This window comes from Bos taurus, chromosome 9 (assembly GCF_002263795.3).
Source record: "Bos taurus isolate L1 Dominette 01449 registration number 42190680 breed Hereford chromosome 9, ARS-UCD2.0, whole genome shotgun sequence".
Classification (NCBI taxonomy): Eukaryota; Metazoa; Chordata; class Mammalia; order Artiodactyla; family Bovidae; genus Bos; species Bos taurus.
In genome coordinates this window covers 41,150,928-41,165,898 of record NC_037336.1, presented here as the reverse complement: position 1 = coordinate 41,165,898, position 14,971 = coordinate 41,150,928, and the positions used below count along the sequence as shown (strand labels likewise).

At 37.2% G+C, this 14,971-nt stretch overlaps 1 protein-coding gene and 1 non-coding gene across 3 annotated transcripts in view; both read right to left on the bottom strand.

Moving 5' to 3' along the window:
• The window catches only part of SESN1 (sestrin 1), a 114,315-nt gene that overhangs the window by 17,547 nt on the left and 81,797 nt on the right, over nucleotides 1–14,971 (bottom strand). The window contains 1 exon segment of one of the 2 annotated variants that reach the window (NM_001101174.1): nucleotides 5,331–5,555. The exons of the other annotated variant lie outside the window; for it this stretch is intronic. Coding sequence (NP_001094644.1) covers nucleotides 5,331–5,432 — 102 coding nt within the window. The 5' untranslated portion in view covers nucleotides 5,433–5,555. 2 annotated transcript variants of the gene reach the window in all.
• TRNAC-GCA (transfer RNA cysteine (anticodon GCA)) lies at nucleotides 8,612–8,683 on the bottom strand. Its single transcript has one exon. It is a non-coding gene; the product is annotated as a tRNA-Cys (tRNA).

Below are 14,971 nucleotides of genomic sequence, written 5' to 3'. Positions count from 1 at the left end.
GCAAGAAAAAACCCACATTCCTTCTATTCAATACAGAATCTTGGCACAAATGCAGCTATTTATATAAAATGATGACTCTGTTGGCCTTTCTAACTGCTGAACTTCTGATCTAATTACATACATTTCAAAGAAAATATTCTGGACAAGATTTCAAGGCTAAAATTAATATTTACCCTTTTTAATTTCTTTACCATCTTATTTAAACAAAATGCATTTTAGCAACACACCCCACTTTTCAGGGATTTATTATTCATTTTATACTATTCCTGCAACTTTAGTATACAAAAAGATGTCATTTCAAAGGAAGAGAAATGGATTATTCAAAAAATGATTTTGATACAACTGAAGACCCACTCAGAAAAAAGTGAAATTGGAACCTTAAATCATACTTTACTTCACAATAAATCATATGTAAGTTAAAAAATAATTACAATATTCGAAGAAAATACTTGTGGAGTTAGATCTAAAAATGCAACAAAACCCAGAAGTCACAAAACATAAGACTGATAAGTTTGATGACATAAATATACTTTCATATGGGAAAAATAAACATTATATAAAGTTAAACAAACAGAAAACTTGGAAATACGTTTGCAACTCACACAGACAAGGGCTTTTTAAAAAAATACATAATGACAAATCACTAAGAAAACCCCCCAAGAACCTGATAGAAAAAAATGAACAAAGGACATGAACAGTTCAAAGAAAAGGAAATATAAACGTCTGAAAAAATGGTCCATCTTCACAAAACAACTGCTGTTTAACTACACTGAGATACAATTTTTCACCTAAAAGACTGCTTAAGATCAAAAAGTTTGATGATAGACTATGTTGGAGAAGGGGTAGAGAAAGAGCTATTCAACACTTATATATCTCTGATGGGACTGTTTTGAAATGTAAGGAAAAAAGATCAAGAAATATATAAGAAGTACAAATTACTGCAACTTCCAGGAGGGCAATCTGAAATACCGATCAAAATTTAAAAGTTACATACCCTAATTGACAATTCCATCCTAGACATTAACTTATGCTCACATTTTTGAAATGTCATATGTAAAAGTATAATCACTGTCACACTGTTCACAATTATATAAGATATAAAACCACCTAAGTGCTCATCAATAGAGGACTGTTTCAATAAAGTTTAGTATGACCATAGACTAGAACAGCATGAGGTCCTTACAAAGAATGAAGCAGTTGTATACAAGTTGGCTTTAAAAGATCTCTAGGATATATTATGTAGGGGGGAAAAAGGCAAAGTGCATATATTACTATTTGTGAGGAAAGGAAAAAAATTAGAAATTCCATTTCTAGGACTTTATCTTACCACATACATTAGCAGTATGTGGATTGTGTGTATGTGTGTATTTTTAAAAATAAGACCAGATTGTTAGTACACAGGCTTCAAAACAAAGGGATTGAAGTATATTATTTTGGTTTTATTTCTATACCAAATAGTTTATATATCAAACTATTAATATTACAACAGCTTTATAATTCTAAGCAAGTGCCTATCAATGTTTCAGAAATGGAATCTTTTCCTATAGGTGTGCCAAGGGGATCCTACATAATTCTCAAGTCTTTGAAAGTCTATCCCTATAGCCAAATTTAGTAGCTATATTGGTATCACTGTTTCCCCTCTTCTTTGCCTTCACAGGTCAAACCTTTCCTTCCCAGTTCCTTTACAAATTTTTTTTTTTTAAGTGAAAAATTGTTTTAAAACAGGATGTTAAGAAAAAGCAAACATTCTTAGGAATGGATTATAGACCTACTGTGCTAATAACCGGGCTTCCCTTTTGGCTCAACTGGTAAAGCATCCACCTGCAGTGCAGGAGACCTGGGTTCCATCCCTGGGTGGGGAAGATCCCCTGGAGAAGGGAAAGGCTACCCACTCTAGTAATCTGGCTTGGAGAACTCCACAGACTACAGTCCACAGAGTCACAAAGAGTCGGACATGACTGAACTAGACTTGACTGAGCGACTTTCACTTTTTATGCTAATAACCTCTCAGTGTTAAGATCACATTCATTCCTTGATGAGGTACCAGTCTAACAGGAAAGCAGGGGACAGAAAAGAAAAACTGAAGGAAAGGAATGGAAAGGAGTCTCTGATATTCAATACTCTAATTTCATTATTTTACTTAAGGCTAGTTCTAGGTAAAACAATTATATGAGCTCTGAGCTGTATCTCAATTTATCCTAATTCAGATTCTATCAGAAAGCAGATAATTGATTCCATCTAGCTTCCCATTGCACACAAACTGTTCTCTAACTTCTGGAAAAAGTAAACAGGTGACAGTTATCTTGAAAACATCCATGAAGTCTGTTTTCTAGAGTTCCTGTCTTTAATTACTCTCAAGAGTTTCTTTAAGAGTTTTTGATACTTAAAGGTCCTTTTAGATACCACTGTTGTTATACAATAGCATTCTCAACTTCTAAAGGGTTAAAAGTTTCAATTTACTGGAAAACTCACTTTTGAAACACTTCTTTTCCTAGTCACATGACAAAATAGTTGCTACCCTGTTTTCTAGCAGGTGTTGATTTTTTTTTTTTTTTTAAGGCACTATGGGTATTCAATAGTTGGCTTATGGAAAGCCAAACTAAGTGCCTTTCATAACTTCCTAAAGGTTACTTCAATTGTGCCTTCATACGTATCTAAGAAACTGAATTACAGATTTAGAACAAATTTTGGCCAATTTAGACTCAAGGAGGCAGAAGTTGCCAACAGCTAATGACCTTGTGAAGCAGATGTATATGCTAATCACAACACAAAACCTCACTGGTTCTTGGTGAAGGTGTGGCTGGGAAATCTAACATGGGAACCAACAGTTCTCCTCTCAACAGTCCTCCTAATCAGCATCTTTGAAAGAGACAGCAACAGCTTCTGCTATCACAACATTTCTGCAAATCTCTGACGTGGTATCTGTTTCCTCTCCAGTGTATGATACTAACATACTAATTTTCACAACATGAAAATTCTCAGCAAATGTTGACAATACCACAGAATGACTGATGACTGTAATATATTCACTGTGTAAATCTGTTTATGTACTGAATGTATTGTTCTAATCAGATTTTTCAAGTTTGTCAGATACACTTATGAATCTATATAAATATCTTTTAGCAAAGGAATGGACAATTTGTCACAAACGCAAAATGAGAGCATTTACTGGCTTACACATCTATCCATTTGAAAAGTAACAACAATCAGATCTCTTGAATCATTTTATTTTTTCTCACTGCACTTGGTGCATTTTAAAACTATCTAGATCTCTTAATACTGATAATAGCAACAATGATGCTAACTTTGATTTGTAAAACATTACAAAAGCAGTTCTTTTTGAAACACATTTCAACAAGGCAAAAATATACTGTGTAAAAAAATAAGAGTTCCCATCCCACTCTCCCTTGTTTATGAGAATCATTGCCTATAGCTGTGTGCTAGCCTTTTGACATTTGAAATTTTTAAATAGAAATGAAGAAATCCTAAGGCCTTATAAAGAAATCTTCCTATGTACTAAAACAAAATGTACTAATGCTTCTTCTAAATTTGTCACTAACTCTTATAGGGAATTTAGAAATATTTAAAGTTCAGGTATCTCTTTTCCCAGTGTCTGGTATTCTATGAACTACATCCTAGAAAAATAAAAACTCAACTGACTTCAAAGTACTGGATTTATAAGGCTGACTTAGGCTCTTATGTGTGCCCTACACTTTAGTCAGGGTTCCATTTCTGGAAGGTGTTTTAACTTAAAGGCACTGTGGAAGTTTGCTATTTGAAAGAGTTCTGTTATTAATTATTTTGTAAAGTGAATAGTTTTCTTATAAAGCACTACTTCCTAATTTATCTTCCCACATGTTGGACGTTTTAAAACTGAAATACAACTACACAAAGCTGCCTGGTCTCCTGAACACAATCCCATAGGCTCTGTAATCAATGTGTAAGATAAAATGTATCTCTTTATCTTCTAGTTTACATGGCTATATTTAGAGATTCTAGATCTGGGCAAGAACCAGGATTCTACACACAAATACCACTAAGAAAGAACAGATTCAAGCACAATCATGAGGCTCACTTCTCAAAATGACAAAAGATCTGTTATGGCCTGCAAACAGAAATTGTAAATGCTATTTCAACACTTTTGAACCGTTTTCCCTCTATAGTAAAGTTTCAAAGCAACAGTCATGAGACTCTTTTTAGGTTGCTGTATTATCTGAAAACAAGGAGCACGCTATGTAAACATGAATGTTAAAATACAGAAGTGTTTGGTGTTCTACAACCTTCAGGAGAAAGTGTTCTTCATTTATGTTTATATTGAATATATGTGGTATACTCATAGTGTTGACTCCATTTACAAAAAAACATATAAAACTAACAGTCATTTTAGTGGGCAATAGTGCAGAGAAATTACCTGGTATTTACATTTCTTGAACTAAGTCAATACTTAAAACAATCTGATTTCAATTCAATTTTAATTACTATTTCTCTTTCTCCCTTGCTACCATTTGAATTAAAGGCTAAAATTTGAGTTAAAGTTGTACTGGTAACTTTCAATTGGGGTCCTACAGGACTTCCCTGGTGATCCAGTGGCTAAGACTCTGGTCTCTCAATGCAGGGACCCTGGGTTCAATCCCTGATCAGGGAACTAGATCCTGCATGCAGCAGGATATTCAACTGGTGCCCTCTTTGTAACCACTTGGTAAAAATACAAAATGTCACAATTAAATAGCTCTTTCCGAAGGCCAATTCAGACACAAAAGAAATATTAATAAACAAGAGTAAACGCTGTGCATAACGTCATAGAGCTGGCAGAACATAGTTATTCTAGGCAAAACTGACTGAGATGCATTTTTTTTTTTTCTTTTTTAAAGTAAAAGGCAAAGAGTGAGGGTCACCAAATAATCTGTTTTGACAAGACGTTGAGGGGGAAAAAATCCATAGGCTGTTCCACCCCGGGACTAGAGTTTGTTTGGTTTCTGACTTGTGGAGACTTGTACAGAAGACAACGTTATTTACGTTTTGGAGACTTCCATTTAAATGATCCAGACAGCTTTCTCTTCCAGCCGTGGCACTTTCTGCCCGGAGACGACTCGCAGTGGCAAACGTCCCCCCCAACCCACCACTGGCCGCCCCTTCACCTGAGGGGCGCGGGCCAGCCCGCCACGCCCCGCTGGGCAGGGCGCCGGCCGGGCGGTTGCTCCAGAGGCGCCCTCCCTGGGGAGCGTTCTCCGAAGCTGTTAGGGTGCGAGGGCAGAGAAGCGACGCGACTCTGTGCAGCCCAGACAGTCGGCTGGGTACCCGCCCTCTCGCCCGGTCCCTCGCCCAGGTACCTCGTCCTGGCCGCGGCTCCCACCACACTGCTTGCAGCCCAGCAGCTCCGAGACGGCCAGAGACGCCGTATACGCCTCGTTCGCGGCTGTAGCCAGGCGCATGTCGGCGCAGGGACAGTGGCGGATGCGCAGAGGTACCGCAACAGCGCAGAGGAGAGCGCTGGGCTGGCGGCCAGCCTACATATGAGCTGCAGCCTCAGTCAGCGCTGATGGCCGAGGCGGCGCGGGGCGGAACGGGGCGGCGCAAACAAACAAGCCACGCGGCCCCGCCCTTGCCGTCACTCAGCTGAGTGGGCGGCCGCGATAGCCAGTGGGGGCCCTCAGCGCCGCGGCGCCCCGCCTCCTCGGCGCGGAGGGGCGGGCCCTGGCGGGGGCAGTCAGTACGGCCCGGCAAAAAACAACCTCTAGGGACCGTAGAGGGACTGTACTTCCCCCAAGGAGCTCAATCCTCTGGTCCCTAGTGGGCTTGGTCTGCCGGGATGTGGGCCTACAGTGTGGCTGGAAGGTGCACCCTGAACTGTCGGGCTTCAGTGAAAGGCAAATGTGTACCCCTGTCCCAGCATCAGCAGCCGAGAGCCTGCCCTCCATCCACCCGTTCAGGTCCAATTACCTGCCAAAGGGCAACCAACCTCTAGGCTGACTCCGACACCACTAGGAGGAAATCAAATTTGCTTCACATTTTATGAAGTCTTGAAATTTCCCTTCTTTCTTTCCAAAAAATGCCCAAACAAAGCTGATTGGACCATAAAATACAGAAACAAGCAGGAGACCATGACCTACATTCAGTTAAAAATTATTTTTGGTAAACTATGTAGAAACTAAGTATCAACTCTCCTACACAGATAATAAGCCTTGGCAGCAGATCTCTAAATTTTCTTCTTCCCAAGTATATTCGAAAGCATTTAAATTTCTAATGTTTCCTCATAAGTACCCTGGATCTAAAGAAAGAATCTCTCTCTGAAACCCGATGAGGAACTTGAAAAAACACATCATAAAGGAACACAACTGACATTGTTGGATCTGAAACACAAATCTCTCAAGTCTTCTGTCATAACTGTTAGCTTAGGGCTCCATTAACTTCTTTAAAAAAAAAAATAAATTAACTCCTAAATTAGATCTCTTTTTGCATGTTTGCCCTGTATTTTCAACCTTACATGCTCAGGTTAAAAAAAAAAAAAAAAAGTTGGAACATTCTATCAGAAACAAGTGGAGTTTAAGTCAATGAATATGGACCCGCTCATAGATGAATATTAAGTTTCAGTCTTAGAGGTTACAATGTCTCAGAGAAAACTGAGTTACTTTTTTAGCTCTTAAACTGTCACATTTTAAAAGCAGAATGTTAAAATGGTTACTTTTTATTTATCGTCTCCAGATAAATAAGATTATATGTTCTAATATACTTTTTATAAATTGCTGAAGCACCCAAATACGTGGTCAAGAAAAGCAATTGGAGGTTAATAATTAACACAGAATAAGGCTACAGAGACGTCCAAGTGCTCTTTCTCTGAGCAGAGCCACAAAACAATAACAACAAAACTGTATAATCTAATGCCCACTCAGCCACAAACAGGCAAAAGTAAACACAGAAAATCATCCAATTTGCAGCTATATGACATACCTTCCAAGATAAACTGATTGTACATGAGTAACTTGGAAACATAAATGACTTGATGTAAGGGTTGTGAGCGATAAAGCTACTTAATGAGGGAAGTATGTGAAAAATGATGACTCTGGTTCTAGAAGAGTTGAGCTGTGATTTTATTTTCTGGAAAGAAAACAGCAGTGAGGGTTAGTTGTCTAGTTGGGCATAACCTTGTCTGATATTAAAATTATATTATTTGCAAAATGGAGAAGGTTTGCCTTACTGTTTTTTTTAATGAGAGGCAAGGGAAAAGCATGTATCTAGCCAATGCAAAAGTGGTTTAAAACATTTAAATGCAAATTAGAACTGCAAACTGTGTGTGTACATGTGTATATATTCATATGTGTGTATATATATATATGTTCATATCTGATACTTCATGATTCATAAATTTTGAAGATACATATGTTGAAATTTAATAGGAAGCTCCCATTAGGATTTCTTTTTTTTTTTTTTAAAGAAAATTTCAGTTTATTTTGATGCTGCCTTACATAAAAAGAAAATTAATTTTAATATATTCTATTTCAGTCCTATCGAGGCCCTTCAAGTCATTAGATAGTACTAATTTTTGCTTTTTGATCGAGCAGTAACTGAATTAGTCACTCTCTTCTATAACATAAAAAGGTTGCCTCCAAATAAATCTATTAACCAAGAGTTCCAACAACTGTATTGACCTGCAAATATTATGCAGATCTCATTTCTGAGATTTTTTACAAATCATTTAATAAAGAGTTTGTATTTTCCAAAGATTTCACTACTTGAGTTGGCCAGATATCCTGAAGGTGCTTCTCTTAATGAACTTCCAGTGCTAAGCATGTAATAAATCTCCTGAACACCAATTAGTAATTGGAAAGGACTATGCTTTTGATATTTACCATAGGCTATCATTATAGGCTAGCGGCTATTTACAAAGTCTGCTATTTAAACATTTCATTTCAACATTTTATTTCTTCAATGAAGAATCCTGACATCTAATCCAAGAAGTAATAGTAATTCTGAATTTCTCCTTTTTTCTAAAAATGTTCTGGGCACTCCCTAGTGGCTACATGGTTAGGACCACATGCTTTCACTGCTGAGAATGTGTGTTCAATCTCTGGTTGGGGAACTAAGCTCCTGCAAGCTATGAGACATGGCCAAAAACGTACATACATACATACATACATACATAAATGGGCTTCCCTTGTGGCTCAGTGGTAAAGAATCCACCTGGCAATGCAGGAGACCAGGAGAAGCAAGTTTGATCCCTGGATCTGGAAGATCCCCTGGAGGAGGGTATGGCAACCCATTCCAGTATTCTTGCCAGGAAAATCCTATGGACAGAGGAGCCTGGCAGGCTATGGTCCATGGGGTCACAAAGAGTTGGACACAACTGGACGGACTGAGCACACACATACATAAATGTTGGGGGTTAACCTACCCAACTCAACTGTATCAAAGTGAGGTTTTTGCACTTGACATTAATAATAATGATCTCAATGCTAATTGCCCCAGAACAAGATGGTGAAAGTGAAAGTGAAGTCGCTCAGTCGTGTTGGACTCTTTGCAACCTCATGGACCATAGCCTACCAGGCTCCGCAGTCCATGGGATTTTCCAGGCAAGAATACTGGAGTGGGCTGCCATTTCTTTCTCCAGGGGATCTTCCCAACCCAGGGATCGAACCTGGGTCTCCTGCATTGCAGACAGACGCTTTACCGTCTGAGCTACTAGGGAAGCCCATGGTACGCCCATGTGAAAAACAAGAGTGGTGTCAAATGACTTGATCTGAGCAGAGACCCATGAAGCATTAGAGTCCAGACTTGGACTGGTGGTTCAAGATGGGCTTCCTGAAGTAAGTGATATCTGAGCTAGGGCTTAGAGGATTAATAGAGAGGCCTTGGAAAGAAAATTGGTGGAGTGTTTGGGAGAGTAAAGACAGAGTTCTACGCAAAGAAACTAGCACTGTGCAAAGGCCCAGAGGCAGGGGAGAGGGAAGCTGAATAAAGGAAGTTCACTGGTGTCTGGTGGAGAAGGGAATGGCAACCCACTCTAGTATTCTTGCCTGGAGAATCCCATGAACAGAGGAGCCTAGTGGGCTACAATCCATGGGGTCGCAAAGAATCAGACACGACTGAGCGAGTAACACAACAACAACAACTGGTGTCTGGAGGGCTTCCCTGCTGGCTCTGCTGGTAAAGAATCCACTTGCAATGCGGGAGACCTGGGTTTGATCCCTGGGTTGGGAAGATCCCCTGGAGAAGGGAACAGCTATGCACTCCAGTATTCTGGCCTGGAGAATTCCATGGACTGTATAGTCCATGGGGGAAGCAAAGACTGGATATAATTGAGAAACTTTCACTCACTCACTCACTCACTGGTGTCTAGAGCAGAGAGTTTGGAGAGTAATGGATGGAGTTTAGGTCAAACAGTAAGGAGGGACCTTGTTTAAGATTCATTAAAGACAATAAATTTCATTTTTAAGAGTACTGTGGAGTTACTAAAAGTTTTAAAGAATGTAATGACATCAAATTTGCATTTCAGCTAAGGTTCAGGCAAAACTAGAGGTACAAAGATGTGTTATGAAGATTGTTGAGGTAACTGTGGCAAAGGCAAGATGGTGTTCTGAAGAACAATGGAAATGAAGCAAAGTGCAGGGATGAAGGTAGATTTGTCTCTCTTGGGGCTACGTAGGTGATACAGTGGTAAAGAATCCACCTGCTGATCCAAGAGACACAGGAGTCATGGGTTCAATCCCTGGGTCGAGAAGATCCCCTGGAGTAGGAAATGGCAACCCACTCAAGTATTCTTGCCTGGGAAATCCCAAGGATAGAGGAATCTGGCAGGCTATAGTCCACGTGGTCACAAAGAGTCAGACATGACTAAGCATGCAACCACCATGCACTTGAGAAAGGAAATGATGCCTTATACTCTTGTTTTTGAAATTCAGGAGATAAATCTCAAATTGTATGCTCTCTTGACCAAGTGGCTTCCCTAAACCCATTAGACTTTTAAAAATATAGTCAATTCATGAAAAAGAATAGATATCTTTTAATAGAATACTAGTCAGGGCAAAAGGTGTAATTACACTTTCATTGGCCACATATTAAACCTTGAATTTTTTTTTATTAACTAAAGAAATTGAAAGTGAATTAAAGTACTGTAGATATGTAGATCTATTCTTCAGAATAGAAATATTTAATAATTGATTAGACACACATAACAATGATTTCAGCCATTAAACCAAACAACTCCTTTAAGAATGGGAGTGGGATTTGTTAGATTTATGTAGTTTAAGCTTCTTGAAAAAAATGCCCTATTGTCATTTAAAACATTTTTTATTTGGAATGAATTCTGGTTTATAATATTACTTCTGCTTACTAATTTTGTCTAGATTTTCCTCCTCTAGTTGATATCTTCCTGTTTCTTATATATAGCTTGCCTGCTAAGCACTTTTTTCCTTTCAACAGCATGTTTTGGGTACATTGAGATCGTTTCTCTTATTTGTCCTCTACTTTTTTCACTTCTTCAATTTAATTTTTAGAATTATGTTACTTATAAAGAAGCAAGAATGTTGACAAATTTTTGCTCTCTTTTCTCCTTCAGGGTTTCTTTTAGAAATGAACAGTTTTAAATTTTTATATAGGGTTTTAGAAACAGACCAGCACTCATATTTGTAAACAAGTAATATTCCAAATAGTGTCAGTAGTTTTAAATTAGAAAATCCCTTTCCTAAAAGAATAAGCATGCTAAGTCATGGTCAGGCTTTCCAGACTAATGATAAAAAGACCAAAATATCAGACACTAAGGATTTTACACATGTAAGGCAGATACAATTATTTCTATTTTAAAAATCTGTAAAACAGAAATGTAAAATATTGGTAATTCATCCAAAGTTGTAAAAGTAGACTGAGTTTAGAACCTAGGTCTGTCTGAATCCAAAGCAGCATAAGCTAGGCTGCTGCTTTTAATGAATATTTTAAAAATTAGAATAATTGTGTGTTAGCCTACGTTCTTGATTCTGATAGCAAGAGAAGAAGGTAGGAAGAAAGAAAAATGTATCCCTTTTGTGAGATCTAGTTATCTCAGGGTGAGATCTGGTTTAAAAAAAAAAGAAAAGTAAAAAGCAATCATGCAATCAGTGGTCTTGGTCTTTGAGAGCTGCTTTCTTCTATTTCTCTATCCCTATCATTCCTCAGTGTCTTCCCAGACCTTTGCTGACTTCATGCTACCCCAAACTCCCCTATTACATAACTCACCTGAGTCTACCCAACCTCCTACCTGCTCCTCACATTACCACTCTTTTTCTTAGAATAACTGGTAGGTATTAGAAAGAGAATAGGTTTCTTAAACTAACTCATACCTATTATTGTATGAGGGACTGACATTTCATGCTAATTTAGTCTGTCTCAATAGAATGTAATATCAGAATATTTGTCTTGTTCACTGCTGTATTTCCAATGTCTTAGTGCCCAGCACACAGTAGACCTTCAATAAGAATGTAATGAATGAACACCACAGAGATGATTCCATTGAAAAAGAAGTTTAACTCAACTGAAAGCTTAAAAATGAATTTCAACATTCATATTATAAAAGATTTGGGCCATCCAGACAAACACTCTTGGAGGCTTTGGGGTCACTATTTAGGCAGGCAGGCAGGCTCTGCTTAGGAATCAACTTGTCCTTTCCAGCTCTAACAAGCTAATTGTATTTTTCATTGTCTCTTCTCATCAGGAACCCCAGGTATTCCCAAGCTCCTTTGATTTTTCTGTTCCTGTTCTCCTATACTGCCAAGATAGAGGCTATAAAGGTTTGGGCAATGGTACATATGGCTCACTTGTTAAGTCAGGCAGGTACTTACAAGTCAGACACTGCCTGTATTCATACCATTGTTTGACAAATTTACGAACATTTTAAAGCCCAAGTCTGGCTTTAAACATCCACAGGCTTATCTAAAGTGAAATATCAGGAAAGAAAGTGACAGTTGAGATACCAAAGTTAAATGGAAGAATTCATTCATTACAACTTTTAGAGGCTAATTACTTTTCAGCATTGTTTTGAGGTAAATAAGAAGGAAAAGGTTTAACTTGGAATAGGACAAGGTTCAGGAAAAAGGTGAGTGTAGTGGGAAGTTGAGAGTTAGGACTTTTTCCCATATGTTCTTAGGAGTTCAACTTATGAACTTAAGTTGGTAAGATACCAACTTAAAAAAAAAAGTAATGGAAGATACTTAATGTATGACATGTTCAAGTAGAAATATTTCTCAGACTATGCATATATGTTATATTTAAAGTAGTTTTGGAGGGGCCAGATTTAATCTCTACCTAAAAACATATGTGAAAATATTTTTAAATTCTCAAAATGCTTCTCTTTGTGGGCACTAGGCAATAACTGGTTTACATATGTAACCTATAATTTTAAGTCCAAGGAATATATTGGTCTGGCATAATATTAAAAAATTGTCTTTCCAAAACAGAATAAAATCAAACTTAGTGTCTTCAACTTATCCTGAGCCCACACAGACTTTATAGAACTGAATTTACCCACAGTTAAAGAGTTTAGGCTAAATGCATATTAGTAAGTCATCAGCTTAATCATGTCTGAATTTTGAATGTTTCATTCATACTAGAGATAATTTTCATTCAAAGAAACAAAATCCTAATGACAATGTTCTAAATCTTTTAAGCAAGTTATTTTTTGTTTATAACAGCTATCCTGACCTCTCTATCCATGCCCCTTCACCATGATTAGTACTACCAAGCAGTGAATAGAGTTCAATAATACATGTTTTTCTAACATAGCTCAAAGAACCCTCAGTTCCTTTGTGACAATCTTTAGTTGAAGGTCCTTTAATCCTTTAAATCACCTTCTTTCTTTGCCGCCTCCTGAGATCTCCTGTTTTTCAAGAGGGTATTAAGTTGTAGATCTTTAACTTGGTCACAAAGTACAAGGCCACATCTACAAACTACTTGCATGCTATCAAGTGTTTCAGAAATAACGGCATTTCACTGTACTTTCTCATCTGTTCTTCTGCCCTCCAAAACCCTCACTGCACCTCTGCAGGCCACGTTTCCCTTTGTGCAAAGGATGTGAGTACATTCAGGACATCATAGTTCACATATAAATTTATTTTCACTTGTTACTACTATCTTTCTGTTTAGCTAAAAATACTCAAAAAAAGAATAATGCAACTTTAAAAATTATTTTTTTTACATGAGTTTAAGTTTAAACAGAATTCAAGATCATTTCATTTGTAGTGATAGAAAAATCTGATTTTCCTAATTTTTGGCAAATAATTGAAAAATACAAAAATAGGATTTTATTCAGACGTTACAAGTTGGAGAAGGTAGTATTCTTTTTAAACTCATTATATCTTTAATTAAAAAAATATATTTGGGCATAGATTTATGTATGGATGTCAGTGCTGTTATTTTACCAATTAACAGAAATCTTAATACTACGTAAACACTTAGTATTCAGTCATTTATTATCTATATTTACTGAATGCCAACTATATGCATTTAGTTTCTTAAATCTATGGGCAAGCAGAAATATCTTAATTTGAGACTGGACATCTATTTTATTTAGACTTAAACCTCTTGTGTAAGTCACACAGATTGGCAGATAGCTTGGGATTCTGTCAGGGAACATTAAATAGGGAATCATCTACTTCACTGTCCAACTCTAGGCGGGGGGTGGGGGGGTGGGGGGGTGGGTACCAAACAAGTAAGAAAAACAAAAACCCAGAAGGTATGGCAATTTCTTAACAACCCTTCTAGTTTTAATCCCCTCAAATTTAAAATGAAGGGTTCCTGAACTTCTTGAGCTCTCAAACTTTACTTCAGCTTTAAAGTTCTACTCTGTGAATATAATTCCTGATTTTATCAAGAACTATATGCTTTAAGCTAACCAGATCCTGGCCTCCTCCTATACCAGGCTTCTTTGTACATTACTAGTGATTTCAGAATTGTATTTCTTGCAAGTACTTTAAAGATATTATGAAACATTAGTTTTGAGCTTTTTTTTTTCAAGGTAACCTACAAACATATATAAACATTAAATGCACTGGAAACCATCAAAATAATAATTTAGATACTGGAGTAAATAAAACTTTTTCCATCTTCTCTGTGAGTACACGTTTGAACATTCTTATAAATTTGTCAGTGACAAGGAAGGATATAGTTTGTGTGTTCTTTCCTTTAAAAAAAATTCATGCCTGTCTGCCTCTGCTCAATGAGTAAAATTATAGTAGTGAGTGGGCTGCCACAGCATGTAGGTACTTTGCTGTGTGAATATAGACTTCTCTGATATTATGAATATAAGAAAATACAGAAATACAGTAACTATAATCCATAACCCCTTTATTTCAAATTTGCTTAAAACATAAGATAGCCTCATTGTTCTCACTAATTGGCTTAATAATGTAACTTATATGAACTTTAAAGAGATCATTTATTAGTAAAACACCAGTTTTAGATATTGTATATAAATCAGAATCCTGATAATATTGTTTCACTAAAGACTATGCTGACAAAAAAAAAAAATCAGACGTGAATATTACTTTTATATACATGCCACATCTCCTGTTCTGTTCACTAGAACTCCCAGTAGGTTTAGAAAATCCGTCTAGTCTGTAGCTCCCAATGTTGTTCATCCAAGGCTTAGGTCAGGCTTTAAGGTTCAGAGAATGTTCCTAGGATTTATGCTGGTTCTAAAGGAGTGCTAGGGAAAATCTAGTTCAAAGTCTCATTCCCATCAATGCCAAATAGAGCCTTAGAGGAAAGACTCTTATAACCACAATGATTTGATTATTGTTTACTGAATGAAAAACCAAACTTGTCTTCCAGTACAACTTTTATTTAAGCTGTCCTGGATTTGGTCTATAACTGAAAGGACTATCAATTCTTCTAGCCCTTCTCCAGAAACATGAATAAAGTCAGTCTTATCCTTTAGTAACATACATGCCAATATGATCAATAGTAGCTTTTAACCTAAAACACAAAAAGTTGACCTACTAAATTTTTC